The 25,851-nt window shown below is 42.6% G+C and overlaps 1 protein-coding gene across 1 annotated transcript in view; it reads right to left on the bottom strand.

Annotated features, from left to right (window-relative positions):
- The window catches only part of NOP14 (NOP14 nucleolar protein), a 58,230-nt gene extending 33,467 nt beyond the window's left edge, over positions 1–24,763 (bottom strand). The window contains exons 1-9 of the mRNA XM_073610876.1: positions 24,476–24,763; positions 22,840–22,974; positions 20,348–20,489; positions 19,346–19,488; positions 15,673–15,807; positions 14,920–15,042; positions 13,412–13,537; positions 6,577–6,898; positions 2,960–3,090 (exon numbers count right to left, since the gene is read on the bottom strand). Coding sequence (XP_073466977.1) covers positions 2,960–3,090; positions 6,577–6,898; positions 13,412–13,537; positions 14,920–15,042; positions 15,673–15,807; positions 19,346–19,488; positions 20,348–20,489; positions 22,840–22,974; positions 24,476–24,673 — 1,455 coding nt within the window. The 5' untranslated portion in view covers positions 24,674–24,763. The remainder of the gene's footprint in view (positions 1–2,959; positions 3,091–6,576; positions 6,899–13,411; positions 13,538–14,919; positions 15,043–15,672; positions 15,808–19,345; positions 19,489–20,347; positions 20,490–22,839; positions 22,975–24,475) is intronic.
- Positions 24,764–25,851: the final 1,088 nt, after the last annotated feature.

Raw genomic sequence — 25,851 nt, 5'->3', positions numbered from 1 at the left:
TACCGAGAAGTTATCATGGTGGTATTATGTCAAAGGGACGGTATGCCCATTTTTGCAAGTGTTTTTATTGATGTTCAAGACGTTCATGTAACGCAATCGGTATCTTAATTTCATGTGATTATTTGTGTTTGTTTACCAATAAATAACTTTTTCGTATGACCACACGTCTCCGTGAATAAGTTTCACAAGCATAGACTGTGTCATATTGATTGATTTTGTATCTTAAAAATATCTTCGTTAAAAATTACTCAAGGATAATTATTGTGCGGGAAACCTGTCCTTAAAAAGGCACAACTTATTCTGACTGAATATTCACGACAAGTTGCTCCAATGTGATCGGGGGGCTTAGATATACACATATAAAGGAGATCATCTAAATGTAAATATCCTATCAGTCTGTGGTAAAGCAAATACCCATAGAGAAGGAACAACTTTTTGCTTGGTGTCCAGCCTCCTGTAGGTAAGGCTTATACTGCAGAGGTCTTCCACCATGAATAGTAAAGTGTATCTAAAATTTTTCATTTAGTTATGGGAAAGGGTTAAATCCTCAGTCAGGTTTTTATTTTTGTCAGTGTCCCCACTGGGGGATCCCCTCTATTGTCCGGGACGTTCATAACTTTGAGTTGTAACCAGACAAGAGTGGAAATCCTCCAATGGGATGCTTGTTTCAATGACAACTGGGTAAAAGGGGATTTAAAGTTATTGTTACCTCAACATTTCATATTCCTGATATGTGACTGCTGTACCATGTATTTGTATGAGAAATTATCCTGTTCTCTTTGTATTGCTTCCTTCAGGTGAAATCCCTGGTGTCCCTGCCAGTCCCTCTGCTTTCCTATTAAAAACTGACCACGCTAAGCAGGAGCGCGCACTGTGGTCAGTTCTCAGCCTGCTCTCCTCCAAAGATCAGATTTGTTCTGACACGCCCCTGCTGCACAGCCATTCACTGGGAAGCTCAGTGTGCTGCTGCTTTTCCTCCTCCGAGCTCTTATGCAGCTGAAAACAGAGGGAATGTGATCACTTATAAAAAAAAAAAAAAAAAGGGAAAAAGGGTATTTATAATGTTTTTTTTTCTATCTATAAAAAAAAGTTTTGCCTTTTATTTCTATTTTAAACTGAAAGGGTTGTTTTACAAGGCAACTGTTTACAATCACTTTAACTTGCTTTAGTGATTACCTGTTGTGTCTACCGGACAGGAAGTGAAGGGAAACATCTAGAATCAGGAACAAATAGTAAAAATATGAAAAACTAAAACCTGCCAGGGTTTAAACACATTCCCTACTCTATTCACAAAAAGAAAAAGTTTTGGCCTTTAGAAAATTCTTGTCTGTAATTATATTTTATTTAGTTATGCATGCATGCTTATGAGAATCCTCAACCACAAAAGGTCTAGAGCAGCGGTTCTCAACCTGGGGTCGGACCCCCTCAGGGGTTGAATAACGTTTTGCCAGGGGTCACCGAATCCTTGGCTGTCCCTGAAGCCCACGGCCGCCCACAAGCCTCTTCGTAACTGCCCATTTAGTTTGCGGCATGGCTGGGGGGCAGAGACTAGAGGTCAGCTGACTGGTGAGGAATGTGAAGTGGGAGGGGCTGGAGGAGACCCTATCTCCTGATTTTTGAAAGGTGTCACTGCTGCGAGACACCACAAAGGCGGAGACACATTGAGTAACACTACCTGTGATTATAGTTTAAAAGTCCCCACTACAGTTCTCAGATCAGCAGATGACCTTGATCAAGAGCACCTAAGTTGGCTGATCAGAACTCCCCCCAGCACTGCCACTGATCCCATCCCCCCCCACCAAGGAGTAAGAGAAGGAATAAAAACAGAGAATACATGAAAGGGAGAGGGAAAGAGGGGGAGGAAAAAAAAGGGAGAGAAAGAATAAAGAAAAAGAACAAGAAATACGGCTAGAGAGAGGGATTGGGGAAAAAAAAAACAAAACAAGAAATTAGCACAGAGAGAGATAAAAGAGAAAAAGGAGAACTAAGAGAAAGAGTGGTACAGTGGAACCTTGGTTTACGAGTAACGCGGTTACCGGGCGTTTTGAAAGACGAGCAACTTATTTTTTAAATTCTGACTCGGCTTGCGAGTGTTGTTTCGCAAAACGAGCAGAATTCAAGTTAATGGGCGGTGCAGTACCGCATTTGGCTAGAGGTGCTGGGGCGCCAGCGGACACTCGGAACGGTTCGGAGACGTTCGGAAATACTCGGAATGACTCAGAAATACTCGTAAACACTTGGAAATACTCCATTCCCGAGTGTTTCCGAGGCTTTCCGAGTTTAGCCGAGCTGTCCTCGAGTATTTCCGAGGTTCTCCCGCCCCCCCCCCCCACACACACACATCTGGCCACATGTGGTATTGCATATAATAAAAGTCAATGTGGAACGAATTATCTTCCTTTCCATTGACTTCTATGGGGAAACTCGCTTTTCTCCTGGAACAAATTATGCTCGTAATCCAAGGTTCCACTGTACATCCTAAAATGTACCATGAGGGGTTTTAATGTTGTACGAGCGGAAGGGAATCAGGGAGCGTTAAATGTCCGTGGGTTAGGGGTGCAAATTACTTGTCTCTCCTTGCGTGCTAACAACCTACACTACGAAAATAATTTTACTGTTAGGGGCCCCCACAACTTGGGAAATTTTTATCAAGGGGTCACGGCACTAGAAGGTTGAGAACTACTGGTCTAGAGAGAAAAAAAAAAAAAAAATCAACTAACCATGCTTGCATGGATTAACACATGAAACGGGCTGTGATATAATATAATTTCTATGTGGTGGTCACCTAAAAATAAAAAACTGTCTGATTCTCCCTGCTGTCCAGCACATATTCAATGAAGGGTCACTCTCTCATGTCTATGGTACTTTTCCCATTATAGACTGCTGTGGTGCCAATACCCACATACAGAGGGGCCTCTGAAAATTCTTAGAAGATCTACAATTGGCCAATAGGTCTTACCTCTAGCTTGGCCTTATTCCCCTCCGCCAGGCTCGGGTGGTTACACTTCTGAATCCTCTCCAGGATGACGATCTGCTGTTCTGTGGTCTTCTCTCTCAGCAGAGATTGGAAACTCTCCTGGGACTCGGGAACTGACAATGCCATAAAACACAAAAGAGATAAACCAATAACTAAGAAATGTAGACACTGAATTTCACTAAGATATTATTCACTGCAGCTTACATTATACAGACTAAGAACCAAAGGCCTCACTTACTAACTTATAAAAACTGTCTGTTAGGCCCTAAAACAACCAATCTGGCTCAGGCTAGCCATGGGAAATGACAGCTCAAGGCCAGCTAGAGCCCAAGTGATTCATTTGGGAGGATGTAGAGGATTCTCAAAAAAACTTTAGGCATAGTAAATCAGAAGTCCTGAAATGGAATGGGAATCATCACACAGAATAAATAATTCTGACAAAACTGATTAATAAAAGTAATAAACAACGCACTCTGACTGCTTCAAACATATAAAAGATGCACTCTGATTTGCTACTGGATTTTCATACAGTCAGAGACTCAGTTTACATAAAGCAATGTCAGTCTATAAATCAATACCAAAATGCAGATTTGTTTATTAAAGTGGAATTCCCGCTTACACCCAACTAGCCCTAAAACTATCCCCGCCCCTTCCTAACACATAGGACAACTACCCTATATAAGAACGACGTATATACTTACCTATTTTTAGGCCGTTCCGGTCACATGATCTGGCTTTCCTGTGTCAGTCAGCATTGCTTCAGTGGAGAGAAGGGAATGCCAACAGTGGAAGCCTATGGGTGACATTATGACTCCAGACTTTACTAGGCATTGTTGGAGCGCTGTCTCCTTTTCCCTGCAGCCACCGCTGGATGACACAGAGGGGATCATGTGACTCATAAAATCATGGGACCGGAGCGACCTGAAAATAGGTAAATACACTCACCGGCCACTTTATTAGGTACACCTTGCTAGTACCGGTTTAGACCCCCTTTTCCCTTCAGAACTGCCTTAATTCTGTGTAGCATAGATTCAGCAAGGTGTTGGAAACATTCCTCAGAGATTTTGGTCCATATTGATATGATAGCATCGTGCAGTTGCTGCAGATTTGTCGGCTGCACATCCATGATACGACTCTCCTGTTCCACCACATCCCAAAGGTGCTTCTATTGGATGAGATCTGGTAACTGTGGAGGTCATTGGAGTACAGTGACCTCATTGTCATGTTCAATAAACCAGTGGTGAGATTAGAGCTTTGTGACATGGTGCATTATCCTGCTGGAAGGAGCCATCAGAAGATGGGTACACTGTAGTCATAAAGGGATGGACATGGTCAGCAACAATACTCAGGTAGGCCGTGGCATTTAAACGATGCTCAATTGGTACTAAGGAGCCCAAAGTGTGCCAAGAAAATATCCCCCACACCATTACACCACCAGCCTGAACCACTGATACAAGACAGGATGGATCCATTCTTTCATGTTGTCTACGCCAAATTCCGACCCTACCATCTGAATGTCACAGCTGAAAATGACTTATCAGACCAGGCAATGTTTCTCCAATCTTCTCTTGTCCAATTTTAGTGATCCTGCTCAAATCGTAGCCTCAGTTTCCTGTTCTTAGCCGACAGGAGTGGCACGTGGTGTGATCTGCTGCTGCTGTAGCCCATCTGCTTCAAGGTTCGATGTGTTGTGCTTTCAGAGATAGTATTCTGCATACCTTGGTTGTAACGAGTGGTTATTTGAGTTACTGTTGCCTTTCTATCATCTCAAACCAGTCTGCCCATTCTCCTCTGACATCAACAAGGCATTTTCGTCCACACAACTGCCGCTCACTGGATATTTTCTCTTTTTCGGACCATTCTCTGTAAACCCGAGAGATGGTTGTGTGTGAAAATCCCAGTAGATCAGCAGTTTTTTTAATTACTTAGAGCAGCTCGTCTGGCACCAACAACCATGCCAAATTTAAAGTCACTTAAAGAGGAAGTAAACCCTGATAGGTTTTATTTCCTTCCTTTGCCCCTGCAAAGTAAAAGCATAACGTGTTAGTATGCACCGCATACTAGCACCTTATGTGACACTTACCTGCAAACGAAACCTCTCCCCGCTGCAGACCGCATCCATGTTTGCCCCTCTTTATACCGGAGCCGCAGACTCTGGCTCTGTGAGTGGCCGGAGCAGCTTGACGTCACTCCCGCGCATGCCCACGGGAGCTGCTAGTCATGGCACTCACTTGTGAAGAAACGTTTCTTCACAGTGAATGCACCAAACACAGTAAATATCTCCTATATGGTGCACACATTTAGGAGATATTTACAGTACCTATAGGTAAGCCCCCTTTCTGATGGTCAGTTTGAACTTCAGCAAGTCATCTTCCCCACGTCTAGATGCCTAAATGCATTGAGTGGCTGCCATATGATTGTCAGATTAGCAGTTTATGTTACCAAGCAATTTAACAGGTGTACGTAATAAAGTAGCGCGCGTGTGTGTATATACACACAGGTTAGTTAGCATAGGTGTTAGAGGACAGTTTTAAGACTGGTTAGGTGTAAGCTGGAATTTCACTTTAAAGTCCATAAGCAACACATGGGACAACTCATTTTTGAGTTTCTATTTCTATACCGCTTTTCTTTTAAGTGCTTAGGAGGTGAGGCAGCCATGTTGGGCACTCTCAATTGAGCCAATTAACCTTCCAGCATGTCGTGGGAATGTGGGAGGAAACCCACAAAAGGTACAGGGGAAACATGAAACTCTATGCTCCTGGCTAAGACTCAAACCGAGGACCCTAGTGCTGCAGGACAGAAGGGCTAAACACTAAGTCACTGTGCTAATCAACTATTATGGCAAATAAACAAGTTATGGTGTAAAAATGGTCTCCCAGGGGAATAAACAATAATTTGGCAATATATACTGGATATAAAAAAAAATCCTGAATGGTCAATAAATGTTATACTGAGACCATATCTGCATGCCATTTATCTAATAAATCAGTTAAAATGTTTCAAGTATTTGGTCAGGGTGCAAAACTTCAGGCCACATACAGCTGGTTAACTCAATGGTTTTGTCAAGTATTCAGATTTTATAGCATACGAATGGCTTTAAATGGTATCACTTTGCCCATACAGGGCCTTCAGAAATGCACTCACTTAGCCCTTAATAGGCAAACTTATAGTGTCTTTAAAGCGGGGGTTCACCCAAACCGCCAAAAAAAAAAAAAAAATATTAAAAGCCAGCAGCTACAAATACTGCAGCTGCTGACTTTTAATACATGGCCACTTACCTGTTCCAGGGTCCAGCGATGTCAGCAGGCGACGCCGAGAACCCGCTCGGTTCTCGGCACCTGCCGCCGCCATCCTAGGTGAGGGAATCAGGAAGTGAAGCGTTGTCCTAGACAGGGCACTAAAAAAAAAAAAAAAAAAGGAAGGACTATAGAAAAAGGTTATGGGAAATGTTATGCCCTGCCTCCTAGGCAAGAGGCTTAGTCCCTTCTATGCTCCCATTAAGAAAACAAAATATTAAACCTCATCAGCATGTAGTTAAAATACATTAACTTAACAAAAGCCACTATGTTGTGCCAGGCCCTCATTAAATAGGAACTTACCATCAAATGTGAATGGTAATTCAGATTTTGCCTCCAAGGCTTTCTTTTCCTTGGGTTTGACCTTTTTTTTTGGATTTACTTCTTCCTCATCCTCTTCAGCACTCTCTGCATGAGATTCCAAGTCAGAATAATTATCTGAAGCATCACTGCCTTCATCATCTTCCTCTTCATTGCCATCATCATCCTCCTCCTCTTCTTCACTTACATCTGCTGCATCTTCAGCCTCACTACCCTCATTCCCTGTAACAGGTTCCTCCTCCTCCTTTTTATCCGTGTCTCCATTTTTTTCATCAGCCTCCTCTGGTAGATTCATCTTTCCATCCTACGAATGGAAAAAAAAAAAAAAGGAAAAACACCTTAATATATCCAAATAAACCTGGCACAGATGTATTAAGGCAAGAGTAAAGTCAGGAGGGTTATTACCTGTATCAACCAAAGTGTAAAAAAAAAAGGAATTTTTTCATCATACTTACTTGTAAAAATCATTTTCTTTGAATATATCACGGGACACAGAGTTAGGCTAATATTCATTACCTACTGGGTTATACACCATCTCTAGGTAAATGGACACTGGTAGACAAAGTCTTAGACAGGAAGTCTGCCCCTATATAACCCCTCCCATACAGAAAGTACCAGTGTCTGCAAGGTGGATGGGCACGTTTGTTTGAGCCCTCTAGAGCTCCAGGTCTTTAGTCCCAAAAGGGTTCCTAAATGAATCAAGGGATTGACCGATCAGACCCATTGCGGAAAAATAGCTTATATGCTTAAATAAATGGTACCCAAGCCCCGCAAAGAAGACCCAAGGATCCTGCAAGGTTTTGCCTGTAACGTGACCTTCAGGCTCTGGACCCTGCATGGTGGAATCCTGGACACCACAGAGCTAAGGCTTTCCTGCAGGGTGCTGTACAGGTCCAAGGGAGTGGACCCTACAACTGAAAGGGTACCCAGTCCTTATATAACCCCTCCCATACAGTTTTGTAGCCAGCACTGAATTATCAAAAGAGGGGAGGGACCTTTGTGTCCCGTGATGTATTCAAAGAAAAGGATTTTACAGGTAAGTATGACGAAAAAATCCTATTTTCTCTATCATACATCACAGGACACAGAGTTGGGCTAATGTTCATTACCTACTGAGACGTCCTAGAGCAACAGCCTTTAACCACTTCCCGACCGCCGCGCGACTATGTACGTCCTAAGTTTGAACGGGGATATCGTTGTTATGGCAGCAGCTAGCTGCCATAACCCCGGTATCCCCGTTTTCGTGCGGCGGCCGGCTTTCAGATAAAAGTGGTCCCTGCGGCGGATTCGCCGCGAGATCACTTATCAGTGGCGGGAGAGGGGCTTACAGGAGCCGTCGGTAGCGGCGGAGGCGATCGTGTCCTTCCCTGTGGTGTGTCTGGAGACGAGTGAGGCCAAGATGGCGCTCACTCGTTTCCATGACACTGCTGGGCGGAAGCGACGTCAAAACGTCACTTCCGTCCACGCCTCTTAAAGGCATATTTTTTCAAATGTCATTTTTCTAAATGACTTTTTTTTTTTTTTTATTGCATTTTAGTGTAAATATGAGATCTGAGGTCTTTTTGACCCCAGATCTCATATTTAAGAGGTCCTGTCATGCTTTTTTCTATTACAAGGGATGTTTACATTCCTTGTAATAGGAATAAAAGTGACACAATTTTTTTTTTTTTTTTTTAAACAGTGTAAAAATAAATAAAATATTGTAAAATAAATAATAAAAAAAATTTTTTAAAACCCCCCTGTCCCGACGAGCTCGCGCGCAGAAGCGAACGCATACGCGAGTAGCGCCCGCATATGAAAACGGTGGTAAAACCACACATGTGAGGTATCGCCGCGACCGGTAGAGCAAGAGCAATAATTCTGGCCCTAGACCTCCTCTGTAGTGCAAAATATGCAACCTGTAGAATTTTTTAAACGTCGCCTATGGAGATTTTTGAGGGTAAAAGTTTGACGCCATTCCACGAGCGGGCGCAATTTTCAAGCATGACATGTTGGGTATCAATTTACTTGGCGTAACATTATATTTCACAATATAAAAAAAAATTGGGATAACTTTACTGTTGTTTTATTTTTTTATTCAAAAAAGTGTATTTTTTCCAAAAAAAAAGTGCGCTTATAAGACCGCTGCGCAAATACGGTGCAAAAAAAAGTATTGCAATGACCACCATTGTATTCTCTAGGGTGTTAGAAGAAAAAACATATTTAATGTTTGGGGGTTCTAAGTAATTTTCTAGCAGAAAAACCTGTTTTAAACATGTAAACACCTAAAATCCAAAACGAGGCTAGTCCTTAAGTGGTTAAGGGAGAGACACACCCTGCCAAACAAAAATAACCATCAGACTTTAAACGGCAGCCTGTAGTACACTATGGCCAAAAGCCAAATCTTCGGCTGCTCTAACATCTACCTGATAAAATCTTATGAACGTATGCACTGAAGACCAGGTAGCAGCCTTACAAATCTGAGACACAGATACCTGATGGAGACAAAAATGACAGAAAGGTTCCTACACCCCTGGAAGAAAGAGCTCTCACCCTGAAGGGAGGAGCCTTACGTTTTAGACCATAGGCCTGAATGACCAACTGGCGGACCCAATTGGCAATGGAAGCTTTGGAAGATGCCTGCCCCTTCTTGGGTCCTTCTGGTAAAACAAAAAATTAGTCTGATCCTCAGATCTCAGCAGATCTAGACAAATAAGCTCTGACTGCCCGGACAACATCCAAGGAATGCAGTCGTCTCTATTCCGCCGAACGAAGCTAAGAGAAAAAAAGAAGGCGCTCAAGTAATTGCCAGACCATTGTTCCTAATTTTTGCTGACAGTCTACTGACTGGAAGGGTACCAGCTGATTGGAGAAAAGCCAATGTAGCACCAATATTTAAAAAGGGCCCAAAATACATCCCTGGGAATTACAGACCAGTTAGCCTATCATCAATAGTATATAAACTCTTGGAGGGGATGATAAGGGACTATATACAAGATTTTAGGAATGAGAACGGTATCATTAGCAGTAATCAGCATGGATTCATGAAGAATCGTTCTTGCCAAACCAATCTATTAACCTTCTATGAGGAGGTGAGTTGCCATCTAGATAAAAAGGAGGTGTATCTGGATTTTGCAAAAGCATTTGACACAGTTCCCCATAAACGTTTACTGTATAAAATAAGGTCCATTGGCATGGACCATAGGGCGAGTACATGGATTGAAAACTGGCTACAAGGGCAAGTTCAGAGGGTGGTGATAAATGGGGAATACTCAGAATGGTCAGGGGTGGGTAGTGGGGTTCCCCAGGGTTCTGTGCTGTGACCAATCCTATTTAATTTGTTTATAAACGACCTGGAGGATGGGATAAACAGTTCAATCTCTGTATTTGTGGACGATACTACGCTAAGCAGGGCAATAACTTCTCCACAGGATGTGGAAACCTTGCAAAAAGATCTGAACAAATTAATGGGGTGGGCGACTACATGGCAAATGAGGTTCAGTGTAGAAAAATGTAAAATAATGCATTTGGGTGGCAAAAATATGAATGCAATCTATACACTGGGGGGGGGACCTCTGGGGGAATCTAAGATGGAAAAGGACCTGGGGGTCCTAGTAGATGGGCTCAGCAAGGGCATGCAATGCCAAGCTGCTGCTAACAAAGCAAACAGAATATTGGCATGCATTAAAAAGGGGATTATTTCCAGAGATAAAATGATAATTCTCCCACTCTACAAGACCCTGGTCCGGCCGCACCTAGAGTATGCTGTCAAGTTCTGGGCACCGGTCCTCAGGAAAGATGTACTGGAAATGGAGCGAGTACAAAGAAGGGCAACAAAGCTAATAAAAGGGTCTGGAGGATATTAGTTATGAGGAAATGTTGCGAGCACTAAACTTATTCTCTCTGGAGAAGAGACGCTTGAGAGGGGATATGATTTCAATATACAAATACCATACTGGTGACCCCACAATAGGGATAAAACTTTTTAGCGGAAGAAAGTTTAACAAGACTCGTGGCCACTCATTAAAATTAGAAGAAAAGAGGTTTAACCATAAACTACGTAGAGGGTTCTTTACTGTAAGAGCGCCAAGGATGTGGAATTCCCTTCCACAGGCGGTGGTCTCAGCGGGGAGCATCTATAGTTTCAAGAAACTATTAAATAAGCACCTGAACGAGCGCAACATACAGGGATATACAATGTAATACTGACATATAATCACACACATGGTTTTGACTTGATGGACTTGTGTCTTTTTTCAACCTCACCTACTATGTAACTATGTAAGGCAAAACAATGTCCTGATTTAAAGGAAAGGCCGACACCACCTTTGGCAAGAAGGATAGAATAGGAAGCAACACTACTTTGTTGTGGTGAAGAATTAGGTATGGTTCCCTACATGAAAGGGCCACCAATTCCAACACCCTTCTAGCCAAGGTGATAGCCAGGAAGGCTAGTTTGCGTGACAGCAAGACTAATGAATTTCCTTGATAGGTTTTAACGGTTGTTTCTGTAACACAGACAGCACCCAGTTTAACCGCTTGCCGACCAGCCACCGCAATTATCATGCGGCAGGTTGGTTTGGCTGCGCGAATCGCTGTAGCTGTACGTCAGCTCATACAGGGCGATCTGTGGGCGGAGGTGCGTGCGCCCATTGGCCAGTGGGGGAGCCAATCAGCAGGTCCGACGGACTCGTTGGCTGCCCGCGATCGTTCCCCGCAGTGACAGAACGGGGATCTGCCTGTGATCACTGCCATTATTAGTAAAAAAAAAAAAAAAAGAAAACTAAATAAAAATGCCACAAATCTATCCCTATTTTGAAGACGCTAGAACTTTTGTGAATTAATACTTGAAATAAAAAAAAGGTGTGGCGCTACCTCAAATATCAATATAAATGATGATGTGATTAATCCATATAAATCCTTCAGCAATTTGAACAGTATAGTGCAATGAGATGACTAATGAATAATGAATACAAACTCCTCATAAATCTTCACAAGGGTGCAAAAAACAAAAAAAGTCCAATTGCCAAGATTCAAAAGAAAATAAAAAAAACTGGGAAATGTCCTTCAAATCATGCTCCACCATAGACGTGCATGAGAAAAGCAGACTCACCAGAGCCAGCAAACTTCCTGTATGGGAGGGGTTATATAGGGGCAGACTTCTTGTCTAAGACTTTGTTTACCAGTGTCCATTCACCCACAGATAGCGTATAACCCAGTAGGTAATGAATATTAGCCTAAGGCTGCTTTCCCACTGGGGCGGTAGGGGGCGTCGGCGGTAAAACAGCGCTATTTTTAGCGCTGTTTTACCGCGGTATTCGGCCGCTAGCGGTGCGGTTTTAACCCCCCGCTGGCGGCAAAAAAGGGTTAAAACCCCTCGTATAGCGCCGCGCTGTCCCATTGATTTCAATGGGCAGGAGCGGTGAATACACCGCTCCTTCACCGCTCCAAAGATGCGGCTTGCAGGAGATTTTTTCTTCTCCTGCCAGCGCACCGCTTCAGTGTGAAAGCCCTCGGGCTTTCACACTGAACAAACAGCAGAGGCTGTTTAGGGGCGGTTTGCAGGCGGTATTTTTAGCGCAATAACGCCTGCAAATCGCCCCAGTGTGAAAGGGGCCTAACTCTGTGTCTCACGATGTATGATAAAGAAAAAAAAAGAAAAAAACAAACATTGCTAGAAGATTATTGGAGGGGCCTACACATTCTAAAGCTTCTTTATTTGCTTTCTGTATGCTTATGCACCTTCTAAACGGGCGAAGCCCTGAGACCTTTGAATATTGCTGGGCCTTGTCCGTTACCTTCCGCATCCCCAGACTGCAATTGGGCCATCACAGGCTGCCTCACTGGCCAAAATGGCAGAGAGGGACAGGCAAGTTCTGTCATAACAATGGGGTGCAGGAGCTTTGCTGGTTTAGAACAGTCCATAATAAGGGATAAAAGAAAGCAATTAAAGCTGCTACAGGTATGCACAGGCACCTCTAGGCTATATTTATTCATTTTTGTTAATGTGACAGCTGAACTATAGCCACTTCAGAAACTTTATATAGCTGTGTATAATGCACCCTAGGATGAAGAGATAATCTCTACTTGATTATAAGAATACATTTAATTATGCTCACGTTACAGCTCTTGCAATGTAACAAGGGAAGGCCTGAGTGCATAGTAATTATATAAGAGGCTATGGCTGGAGGGTATGCCTTCATCCATGCAGTTTTACAGAGCTCCGAAATCCAAACCAAGATGTACACCGAAAAATAAGTCAGACTAGTCACTCAGCCTATCTGCCAGGTTTTGAAGCTCTGCCTAAAAAGAAGATGTTGTAATAAAAACAGCTCCATTGGTGCACTCTCTTTAGAACACCCATAATGCTCTGAGTTCTGTATCCTGGGTGCACACAATGTTGAGCAATGATTTCATAAAAAAAAAAAAAAAAAAAAAAAACAGTAAGAAAACCAATCTAAGACATTAATTAATAAGCTATCAACACGACTGAGAAAGTCTACCGTGTACCTAAAAATAGCAAAGCAATGTTTTTTTTAGTCATTGGGAAGAGGTTCTAAGCATGGATGCTCTATAAGTTGTTCCATTGTATAAACAAATTTAGTATAGAGACATGCTCTTTAAATATCCCTACAGGTCACTACAAAAAAAAAAATACAGTAAGAAACCTAAGACATTAATTAATAAGCTATCAACACGATTGAGAAAGTCGACTGTGTACATAAAAATAGCAAAGCAATGGTTTTTTTTAGTCATTGGGAAGATTTAGTATAGAGACATGCTCTTTAAATATCCCTACTGGTCACTACATAGGCTAAGCCTACATTTATAAGCTTACCTTATAAGAAAGCATGAGGCGATCATCTTTATCTAATATGAACCCATCCATTAAATCATCTGCAGAGATGTGTTTGGACTTCTTCTTAGACTTATCGTCCCCTCGCATTCGGCGTAGCCTCTCAGCCTGCAATTAAAAGTATACACCAGTTAAAAAACAACCAGCCAACAAGATCAAATCCAGTTATACAGTGTAAGGAAGTTCAGTAATCCAAAAGGAGTATAGGCATTCCATATAGACAGGACATAAAATTTAGGTAGAACAGCTACCTAATCAAGAGGTATTGCTGCTATTAATGCTCAGCCTGATGCAATAGTAAATGTGTCAAAAGGATTGCCTGTGTCACCGAACCTCTTTCATGCCCCTCTTGCTCTCGTGTCCCTTTGTCAGTTTGCAGCAGTAAAAATTATGCTTTAAAACACACAGTCCCGCGCTGGATGTTGGAGGACGCTAACGCCGCACTAAGCCCCGCCCCCTCTTAAAAAAAAAAAAAAGAGCTTTTCCCACACGAGCCAGGCATCAGATCCAATGGGATCACTCTGAGAGGGGGAAAAAAATGGCGAGGAGAGAGCCTGGAAGCCGCTGAGTAGGGCGGCGTGACAATCTTTTTTTCCCCCGTTTTTCTCCTAACGCTTTTTCTCGAGAAGAGGGGGAAATTACAGCACAGGTGTGTGTGTGTGGGGGGGGGGGGGTGTCTGGTGAGGAGGAAACCCCCCCCCAAACTTACCAGAGGTCTGCTGATGACTGGAGAGAAAGGAAGCCTGCTGCTCCGGACACATAGTGATCTTTTGAGCAAAGCATGACAACATTTACTAATTTAAAGGAGACATTCATAAGAAAATTCAAAAAATTTATTTGAAACCCACATAGTAGGGAAAAAAAAATGGGGGGGGGGTAAAGGAATCTAAATCAACCTCCTACTGGGATACCCATCCCTGAGCATCTATCCAAGCTGACCAAATTTTAGCAAATTTCCATGGACATTTCTTACGCTTATAGGTCAGCTTGTATAGAGGCAGCACGGCATCAATTGCATGTTTCAAAGTACACAAGGTGGGAGGGGGAGGAAGTTTCCAGCGCACCAGGATCTCCCTTCTCGCATAAAAGATTGCAAAGGTGAGAATCAGCTTAACATATCTATCCGCTGCTACATCCTCCATACCACCTAACAGGAGAAGCATCAGATCAGGTCTTAAAAACAGCTGACAAATGCTATTAAGAGCATCAACCACTGGTTCCCAGAAAGGACGACTCACTATGAAGGAGCACACCATTTGCAAAAAAGGTGGCAATTGAAGAGCCACATCTGGTGCAATGGGGGTCTAATTGAGAGTAAACATTAGCCAAACGTTGGCGAGTTTAATGGGCAAGGAATTTCAGTTGTATGAATTAGTCCTTAGGAGAGTTCGGGAATTTCCCATCGCCAGTCATAGGCCCGAGTGAACACTGTCTTTTAGAACTGGAATCCATGACTTTACAGGTAAGCAGGGGTACCACAATTACCATACCTCTAATTTCTGTAGTCTCTCCTGTTCATCCTTAGCAATCTCCTCTTCTGATTTCATTCTGTCTGAGGGCTGAGCCTTCATCTCAAATCCAAGCTCTCGTACAATCTTGTCATAGTCATCAGGCTGTGAAATCAGAAATTCAATACACACAACCCATAAATAAATAGAACTAAATATTATGTAAAATGTTGAAATAAAAAAAAAAAAAAAAAATGCTTTACAATTTCATATGACAAAAATACAAATGACTATTTTCTAGTTATGGCAATATAAATTTCAGATAAAAGTGAAGAGAGTAGATGTAATAGGCATAAACAAAAAGATAATGTAATGTAGATTATCCAGCACGAAAACTGTAACTATCCACTTCTGCCCGTCAGGTGACACGAAGTATGCATTGTGCCTAAAGTGACACTTTTGTCATATCTGCCCAACCTGCACTTCTCAACTTCAGAGCTGCCACCAGCAAAGCCTTCTCTACTAAGATGTCTACCTCCACACAGACTGTGCAGAAGAAGGCATGTTAAAATCAGTAGTAGGAAAAGATTAGCTGAACGGAGCCAACATTAATCAGATCTGGTTATACCTACCTATAACATCTGCATGTTTAGTGCCTTATATGAACTTCTGGATACTGCTGGGAACAAAGGATGACTTCATGAAGGACCGTATGCAGAATGATCTTCCTACACCTGGACTGACATCTATCCCGCCAAGTGTAACTGCAGTACCATCTTTTACACCACAGCTCACCTTTGGTTTTTCAGGTTCGGCCTTCCTCTCAGATTTTGGAGTCTTGTGAGCTAGTAATGTCTGTATAGCTTTCCAGTCACTGTCTAGTTTTTCCGTCAGCACCATGGCCTTCTCTCTCTGACTTTGCCTCTCTCTCTGTTAAAAAAGAAAATATTAAAAACAACACAAAATAAAAACCATCAAAAAGAATTTCCTCACTTTTTTTTAGGCAGCAAGGCAGGATTTGATTCCTCTACCCCCATAGATCTTTACTGACATCTGAACGAAGCTTAGCAGCGGGGGGATCTTCTGCAACCTGGCAAGGCTAGGCTACTTGCTTCATCTGTCTGCCAATCCTCCATATAATACTAAGGAGAATCCACTACAGGGTACATGATTCTTGGAGGCGTCAAGCGTCCTTATGCTCCGTGAGGACGCTGATTGACAAAACTAATAGGGCAGGGCTAGGACGCTGACCTCCCCTCGCACACCCGAAATCGCACCACGGCTTTGGGATTACAGCCGGAGGCGATAGGCACACAATTACCTGCATTGTTACCCTAGTGTCGGGATGACGCTTATGAAATATGAGTGTTCTTAATGCTTTTAATAGTGGAAAATTTAAACGGTTTTACACTATGAAGACTTTCCTTCATCTTTTCCTAACTCCATGTATGGTCGTGTTTTGCCTGAGTGGGTGATTATGAGAGGTTACATCAGAAACAGCATGTGGAGAGTTACTCCTTTGAGTTTGATATGGAGCGTATTTGCTGGTTTATAACATGACCAGCCGTTATTTCTGGTGAGTTTGTTTGGGGTGAATGGTGAAAGATTGTACCGGGTGTCTTCTACAGTGATCAGAATAATAATTCCAAGATTTCCTAAATACTTTCCTGGGAATTCTCCTTTTGGGATCATATATGAACTTTGCACATTTTATTGGTTAGGTCTGCTCATTGTACTCAGGTGCAGCTCAGCTTGTTCTGACTGTCCCCCACTAGTCCAATAGGGAGGTATATTGGACAGTGGGAGGGGGCCTGGCAAGTGAGTGCACTGGCTTTGTTATAGCCCTGGCAATTGGCAGAAGGAAAGTGATGCATTGCATTGTGGGATACTGTATAAAAGCTCAGAGTAAATGTGCTCAGGCGGAGTTGAGCCAGGGAACAGAGCCCAGGACAAAGAGGAGCAGCTGCCCTCTCCTCAGCGGAGGCAGTTGTGCGGCCCTGGGTGATCGACCCAGGGGCCTAGAGAGAGAGAGAAGCTGAACCCAGAGGTCCTGCAGAGCTGACTGCGAGACACCAGGAAGGATCTGATTCTGCCTACTGTGAGTACAGATCTGTATCTTTGGGGCCTGTCAAGTGAGGGCCGCCCCTTTCAGCTACAAGAATCGGTGGATGGGTGTCAGTAAAGGGGATGCTAGAGAGTGTCCTGAAGACAAAAGTAGTGCATCAAGTTTGCGTCTAGTGAGAGCAAGAAGACTTAACCCTTCCATACATGTGGCTGTATGGCTCAAGCAGTGTGTCTGCTTCCACAGATAACCCGGTGAGGACAAGTGAGAGTTGTCCTTATCTAATGCGATTAGATCTAGTTGGAAAATCCCACTCATCCCTTCTCCCATCCAAGTTCCAAATAAAATACAAAAACCCCAATACCCTAGACTGGTCTTTGAGTAACGAGCAAGAGGTAGTAAGGGAGACAAGTGGGAGCTCCTAGCAACATAGTGGTAAACCTCAGCAACAAAACGGGAACCAATAGCAACATAGTGGGTAACCCTCAGCAATGTAGCGGGAGCCTTGTCCACCTAAGTGGAAAACCCTCTGCACCCAAGTAGGAACCTTCTCTGCATCTAAGTGGGAACCATTGTCAACCAGCTGCAGGTAACCAGGGAGAGACCTATGAAGTCAACATTCAGCAAGCCCTACGGGGACAGTGCTACACACATATAAACTTTTTTTTTCTGGAATCTATTACTATTTATTAAGTTTGCATTATGCACTTTTTTTTGCACTTTTTTCAGCAGTTGCACTTTTACAGGATTTGTCATTTGAATTTCATCAGATTGTATTATTATGATATACACCATGTGAGTTATGTTGGATTGGTTTATCATTGCACACATTGAGATGGTTACTGATTATTAGATTTGATTGAGTATATCACTGTTACTAGCCAGATTTTTGGGATCATAGATCTGCGCTGGTTGTTTTTTATTTCAAATACAGGATTCTTGTACCTAAACCCTCTACTGGATTCTCAATGGCAATATAATGACAACTCATTCAGGTCACTTCCTGTTCCACTGACACCCTAGAGCCGGGCAGGAAGTGAGGGAACATCAAACATTACAAACATGGACAGTAATAAAAAGGTGACTGAGGTTCTGACCCTATATTACCCTAAACCAGGGATATGCAAATAGCAGACCTCCAGCTGTTGCAAAACTACAATTCCCATCATGCCTCTGCCTCTGGGTGTCATGCTTGTGGCTGTCAGAGTCTTGCTATGCCTCATGGGACTTGTAGTTCTGCAACAGCTGGAGGTCCGCTAATTGTATATCCCTGCCCTAAACTTAAAAAAAAAATTGACTTTTTGTTTTCATAGTGATAGAACCATTCTTTTATATGCATAGGGCACCTTTCATATTGCCTACCTTGCACTAGCAATTTGGTTAAAGATAAAATGGTAAAGGGTAGGATCCTCCTTTAGGTTTTATTGCTCTCTATATCCACGTGAGGGGAAATTTCTCCTTGCTTCTTATCTACGCAACACATTAGAAAGTAAGGAAATCTCCCAATAGGGATGCAAACCTTACAGCGTTTTCATTTCCCACTCTACTAATAAAAGTGTATTCAGAACTGTCTAAATCCCTGTGGTAGAGATTATGTACAATTCCTTTGCAGCAACAAGAAATCTTTAAGAATGGAAAAGGGCAATAAAACCCTGACAGATTTTAAGAGTTTTTAGTTCAACCTGTAGGTAAAGACATTTTTTTCCCCTGTAGTTCTAAATTTAATTAGACAAAAAAAAAAAAAAGTGTGCAAAGTGCAATCACCTAGCAATCATCTTCCACTTATCTGATGGAATGGTTGCTGCAGGTTGGGTATAGGAGTAAAAACTAAGGATATAGATCTGTATGATTGGTTTAAATAAAAATATGATAATGTAATTAATGTTACAGCTATTAAAGTGACCCATTTCCCATGGAGAAAAAATAAATAAAAGCAAGGCACCCTGTAAAAGAGGAATGTTTATAATTTTGTTTGGGTGTTGTGTTAAATCTTTGCTCTTCAAGAACTAGAAACGCGCTGCTAAACAACACTTTCAGGTGTGTCGGATGCCCGTGTCCCCTGTTGGGAGCTGTGGTTTCTCCTGCCAGTGGCTACATCACTATTGTGTTTTGTAGTGATAGAGGGTCTGGTAGGAAGAACCACAGTGCACAGCAGTGGATACACTGCTCGAGACACCTGAAATTGACAACAAGTAACGTCGCCTGCAGTTTTACAACAGAACACAGATTTAACACACTTCCAAATAGAATGTCAGGTACAAATAAACTTATTTTACAGGGTGGCTAATGTTTTTTTCTGTGGCAACAAGGCAACTTAAAAAAAAAAAAAAAAAGCTGTACTTTATTCCTTAAAGTAAAATTTAATGTGAAAAAAAAAAAAAGTATTCCGCTTCAAATAGCACACACCTTCTCAGATTTTGATTTAGCGATCAGCTCCTCAATTAGCTCCTTACGGGTTTTGGGTTTTTCTTGCTCCTCCTCTTTTTGTTCAGAGGGCCCTCTCCTCCTGAGAAGTCCTCCTCCACCAAAATGAGAAGCTGTCAATGCAGCTGTAATATGAAAAAAAGGATATGAAGAAAAGGAACAAGAGCATCAGATACAGTCCACACATTTCAGGAGAAAGAAATCCCCCTTCTTCAGGACTTCCAAAAGGATTCGCAAGAGAAGCAATGGTGTAATACACTAGAGAGCCTGAATTCTGGCTGGACAACAGCTGGTAAAGCCAATAAACTGCTAATTCTTAACATCCTTTAATTTTATTTTTTTTTAAACAGATTGGGGATTTTAATAAAACTGCTGAAAAAGCAACTGGCAATTTCGAATACCCCAAATTAGATACCCATTACTTATAATAAATGCAAATCGTGGGCCTCTATACACATTTGATATTTGTGTGTAAGACCACCAGATATTGACACTTATGAAATGTCAGTGTTCTTAACGCTTTTAATAAATAGTGGAAATGTTACATGGTTTTACCCTATGAAGACCTCAAGTAAAAAAACTTACAACAGCTATAATCCAAATACCCATACACTGTGAATATGTACTACAACTTTTATGAACGAAACACAAGTTCTAAATCCCAGGCGATTAATAGGTCTGCCTCCTCCACTCATAGTTCTTCTTTCATTTATGGAAGCTGTAGTTTAGCTTCTATGAATGGAGCTGCTGGGTGGAAAAGGCAGGCATAGCCAGGCTCTCTTAAAGGAGTCTGTGACAGCTTCTAGTTGTAAAAACACCTGCCACACCAGGTGGGGGGGAATTAATCAGAGGATGGTTGGACGAGGTTAGGGTGAAGGCGAGCTTAAGAAACACAGATGTGACAAAAAAAAAAAACCTGTCTGAGTTCACAATAAATAGTCATTCATAAATGGGCTCTATCAATCTTTCAGTGTCATTACTCACCCGATAGCGCTCCCTGTTCATCTGTATCACTGTCACTATCCACAGGGTCATTCAGCTTTTCCAGTAAAGCCAGAGACTGTCCATAGTGAGTCAATTCCTCCTCTTCATTCAGGTTGTATACATTCTTCTTGTCAACATTTCTCTATATAAAATAAATAAAACACGTCCACCATAATGAATAAATAAGAAAATAAGGAATGTTGATCTGATATCAACCTTACACTCCAAGCAATTCTATTGTGAAAAAAATACTGCGCCTGCTGATCAAGCCTAAAAATCATGGATGCCTCGCTGTTATGCTGACCCTTAGAGAACAAGCTTTCAGATCAGCATAATCAGAGAAGTTAGCAACGTTAGCCTCCATAATACTGGCAGGATTTTTTTTTTTAAATCATTTAACCCCTTCGTGCCTAAGGGTAAAACAAATCGAAATGCCTAAGCACAATGTTGCAATTTTGTCACAACTACTTTGTGCATCCAAGTGGATTATACCTTTTTTTTTTTTTTTTTTTATTTAGGGCAAATTGAGCATTCATTTGGTACTAAATAGTTAGGATCTCTAATATATATATATTTTTTTATTGTTGTTATCAAGGGAAAACTGGCCCAAAATAGTGAAAAAAAAATTTAGCTCTATATTTATTGTTATTACTATAATCTACCACCAAAGAACAACCTAAAATAAAATTCTCCTGTTCCTGATGATCACAGCGATACCACATATCTATATGTTATTTGTCGTTTGTACCTGTAGTACAGCCCAGAAACAATAGTGCACATTTTTATTTTTGTCCTACTAAAACACACTGATGCTAATTTAAAAAAAAAAATAAATTCCTGTCCAAAATATACTGACCCTGACCTTTGACCCAAACACTAACCTGGGCACTGTCCTAGATCAAACATTGATCTAGGTATTTTTTCTTATCTATTAAAAAAAAAAAAAAAAACTTTCCTTCTTCCTTTCTGCAAGGAAAGAGCAAGATAAATTGTATCTTTCCTCTTCTGTCACAGAAAAAAAAAAAAACAACAGGGGTGGGCTTCACAGTGACTAATCACTGTGGTAGACAATCAGAGGCTACCACAGGGATCAGGTGACCTGGAATCAGAACCTCCGGGTGCCAATCGTTAGTATGGGACCTTCGGTGAGACCACGGTGAGAGCTCGCTGTGCACTCAGCACAAAGGGAGATACGCATATATGCAGCCCCACCGAAAAAAGCCCTACTTCCATAAGGCCTCATCTACGTGTTATATCAGCATGAAGGGGTTAACATGTTATGAGTGTTAAAGGTACTGGTACTCCATAAACTAATTTCTTTACCGAATGCAATTTCTCTATATTGGCTTGTACCGAATCCCCCTTATTCTTTCTACACCTAGACACATTATGGTGCGTTAAAGAAACTGACTCCAAACGACATACGAGTCACACCCTACCATTTATTCACATGGCGTTTGTCTTTAGGGAATCTGGGTCCCATTATGCACCTTTCGTCCCATCTTCTCACTTAGAGCCCACCACTTCTATGTTACTGTCTCATCTCTCTATATGCCCACTAGTTAGTGGCCTTTAATATCTTAAAGTTAAAATGTACTTGTCTGCATGCAATGGATGTAACTTCAGCATTTGCAAACTGGCTGTACTGTATCTGTAACATGTAGGCATTGTTTCCTGGTTGTCTGTTTAAAGTTACAATAACTAAAGGTGCATGTGCATACTTCCATCAACATATCTCTATTAAGCCGCGTACACACGAGCGGAATGTCCGACAGAAGCTTTTCATCGTCTATTCCTATCGTGTGTAGGCCTCAGACTTTTTTTCTTTTGAAAATTCTGATGGACCTAGAAATAGAACATGTTCTTAATATTTCCGACGGAAACAATTCCTATCGGGAAAACCGCTCGTCTGTATGCTGTTCCGACGTACCAAAAACGACCCATGCTCTGAAGCAAGTACAAGACGGAAGCTATTGGCTACTGGCTATTGAACTTCCTTTTTCTAGTCCCGTCGTAAGTGTTGTACGCCACCGCATTCTGGATGGTCGGACTTTGGGTTGACCGTGTGTAGGCAAGACCGCTTGAATGGAATTCTGTCGGCGTTCCGTCGGAGAAACCTTCGGAGTTTATTCTGACGGCAAAACCGGTCGTGTGTACAGGGCATTAGATATAGAGAAAAAGCCTAGGTGCATTCAGAAAGCATAGTCCAGTGGGGAATAGACACTGTCAGGATGTTTTTTCTTTACCAAATAATATATAATAATCTAACAATGTCAGAAATAAATGTTTTACCCCATGTCTGCACCACAGCAGAATAATTCTGAAAGCAAACTGTATTTGCCCGCTGACACAGATCCTTACAGTGCTTCCTATGGGGCTCTGAAGTCCACTGATGACTTTACTTGGAGATGTTCTTGTGCGACATCTTTCAAGTCCTCTAATCTACTACGTAACTCTCCACTAAACAACATTCTTCCACTGTCTCCTCTTACCTGTCGCTCCATTGCAAATCTCTTCATCATCTTATCCTCCGGAGTGAGTTTGGTGTCATATTCTCCAAATCGCTTATCCATAAACATCCTGGACTTCCCCCTCTGCTGGTATTCTTTCAGGAGGGTTTCCTTGCGCTACAATACAATAAACGTTTCCATTTATTTTATTCATGTTACAATTACTATATAGCACTAGTAAATTTCACAGTGCTTTACAAGAAGCACTAAACCCTATATTAGATTCTGCCATCATAGCAGCTCACAGTCATGCAGCCTCACATACAGAATCTCAGGTGGCCCTCAAAGGATCAGTCCACCTAAAAAAAATATCTTTCAGCTTACTGTACATACTGAAGTTTATATTCTCAGGGAATGTGAACTGTGCATATCTGCCACACTCACCTTCATAGAAATTATATTCAAAATAATATAACAGGAAGAGTAGGAAAAGCCGGTTTGGAGGAGAAGAAGGAGGGAGGAGGCATGAGACTCTGTGGTGGATAAGAATAAGGATGAGCTCCGGCGTGTTCGCTTAGCCCACGTGCAGAGCCCGCCAGGAAGTCGGCACTGCGCTGCGCTAACCACAGGCGGTGAGACATTTCGCGATCTCTGCAGCCGCACATCGGGACAATGTCTCACTGCCTGTGATTAGCGCAGGGCAGTGCCAACTTCCTGGTGGGCTCTGCACGTGGAGTGTGTGAACACGCCGGAGCTCATCTTTAGATAAGAATAGAACTAGAAACTAAAATGGAGAAATGGAATGACTGACATGACTAAACAACAGAAGTCAGCAGATGATGCATGGCTAGAGGCTACTCCTTCAGCTTTACCAATAGGGATGAGCTCAGGCATGTTCTGATCCTAGTCTGAAACTGAGTGATCCCTCCAGGAAGCTGTTGCAGTATTTGGGCAATCATAAGCAGCAGATGTGTGGCGTGTATATGTGAGGTTGCATGGCGGGGAATGCCTCAGCCGCTTATGATTGGACAAGTACAGTGACAGCTTCCTGGCGGCATCACTCAGATGAATTCGGACTAAGATCCAAACACACCTGAACTGATGTCTACTTACCAACTGCAGGGTGTCTACTACCCCTCTCTGCGAATCCTTATGCTGGCTCCTGATAGCCTAATGTTTAACATTCAAAATACAAACAACATTCATATTTCTGCCCCCAGCTACATAGACAACCGCATCTCAAAATAACACACAAACCGTCCTCTTAAACCCTCCCAAGACCTCCTCAGGGCCTCTCCCATCCTCTGGAACTCCCTACCCCAATCTATCCAGCTATATTCTCTGTTCTCCTTTAGCTGATCCCTAAAAATCCATCTCTTCGGGGAAGCCAATCCCATCTCCAAACTGAATTTTACTTTCTCCATCCATCTCTCAGGCCCCATTCACACTGCTGGAGTGCAATGTCAAGTGTCCAGCCCACTGTTACACCTATGTCTCCGATGCCTATGATTGGTTGGCATCTGTGATAAGAGCAGAATGCATAGACATGGAGATGCTGAGGAGGTGGCAATAAATATAATTCAATGTCATAAAACCATTCCATGATATATATATATATATATATATATATATATATATATATTAGCATCCAACATAAGACCAGTTCCTTCAGGCTCACCTTCTTGAGGGCTTTGGACTTGGACACCCCGGGCAGCCCCACATCATGCTTGCTTTTCCTGCCCAGCACATTGAACTTCTGCTTGTTCACCTTCACTTCGAAAGGGTTGTCCCGGACCTCGCTTCGAGCTTTCACAACCTTACCTGCAGCAGCCCCTGCAGCTGGGGGCTTCTTCCCCTTCTTGTTATTCTTCCCCATGTCAGCCCTAGACCTCCCAGCACAGCACACACGTGGGTTCTCCCCGCCGGGACCGGAAGTGAAGTGACACAGACAGCGTACGCTCTGGCCGGCCACGCGACGAACTTCCGGACTCGATGGTAAAATCTTGGCGTCTCCATGGCTACCATGGAGTGTTTACTAGAGTCACGTGACTGCGCAGTCGTGTGACGCGCAGAGTTTCCCTGCGCTGCACCATAGTAACTTATCACATTCAAAGTTGTACAAGCTATTGTGGCACCTAATGAATGCAGCACTATATAAAGACATCGATATATGTACACAGTACTTTCACACAGTCAAATATTATTCCCCGACTTTGGAACTTGAATAGAACTAAAAGCAGAGATTTTTATTTCCATTTTGGATAGAGTGAGGGAGGGTTATAACCTCTGGCAGATTTATTTTTGCCATCTGTGTCTCATTAGACTCAGGGGTGTAAAACTCATGTAGCGCTGGTAGATTTTTCAATCTACCGCTTATAGGTAAATTTAGTGAGTCATCTGTCTGTATATAGTTCAGATTCAATATAATGTTAGATTAGCCTCTGTTCCAGCTTGGCTGTGTTGCGTGCAGTTCCACATTGTGCCTGCGGGGGTCGTTGTCATCGTGGGTCAGTGTTGGAAAGCAACAAGCTGAAGTGTATGAGTGCTCTTCTGTCCCAGAGATAACTCGGCAGAGGTGGTCCTCTGAGTTGCATTCTGGGAGAGGGTATTTATGGGACAGACACCATGTGACGGGGGTTCTTTTCTTTGTGCCTCGTGGCCCTCCTGGCCTAGAGGTATGGGTCAGTGAGTTCTATCTTGCAGCCCTCCGGCCTGGAGGGTTACGTTGCGGCAGCCGTGCGGGTAGACCCAGAAGCCTGTCTGGGGCCTGCTATCGCTGGGATGGTCCTGTGCTGTCTGTTATGCAGGAAGAAGTCGGACAATCGGGAAGATCCAGGGGAGGACCCATCTTGGAAGGGACCATGCAAGGCTGGTCTTAAGAAGGGCCTGGTGACTCGATTGGAGGACATATCCTAAACTACCCTACCGCACAAATACTGCCGGGTCGGCTTAAAGGTTCTGGTACTGTGTTTGCTGTTCATCGAAAACCACTACATCCTGTGGCAGAGGATCGTACGGGTTTTATTTCACTCAAGTCTGTATCAGAGACTTTTT

This window comes from Aquarana catesbeiana, linkage group LG01 (genome assembly GCF_042186555.1).
Source record: "Aquarana catesbeiana isolate 2022-GZ linkage group LG01, ASM4218655v1, whole genome shotgun sequence".
Classification (NCBI taxonomy): domain Eukaryota; kingdom Metazoa; phylum Chordata; class Amphibia; order Anura; family Ranidae; genus Aquarana; species Aquarana catesbeiana.
Note: the sequence above shows the minus strand (reverse complement) of the source record. Positions and strands in the feature narration are given on the sequence as shown.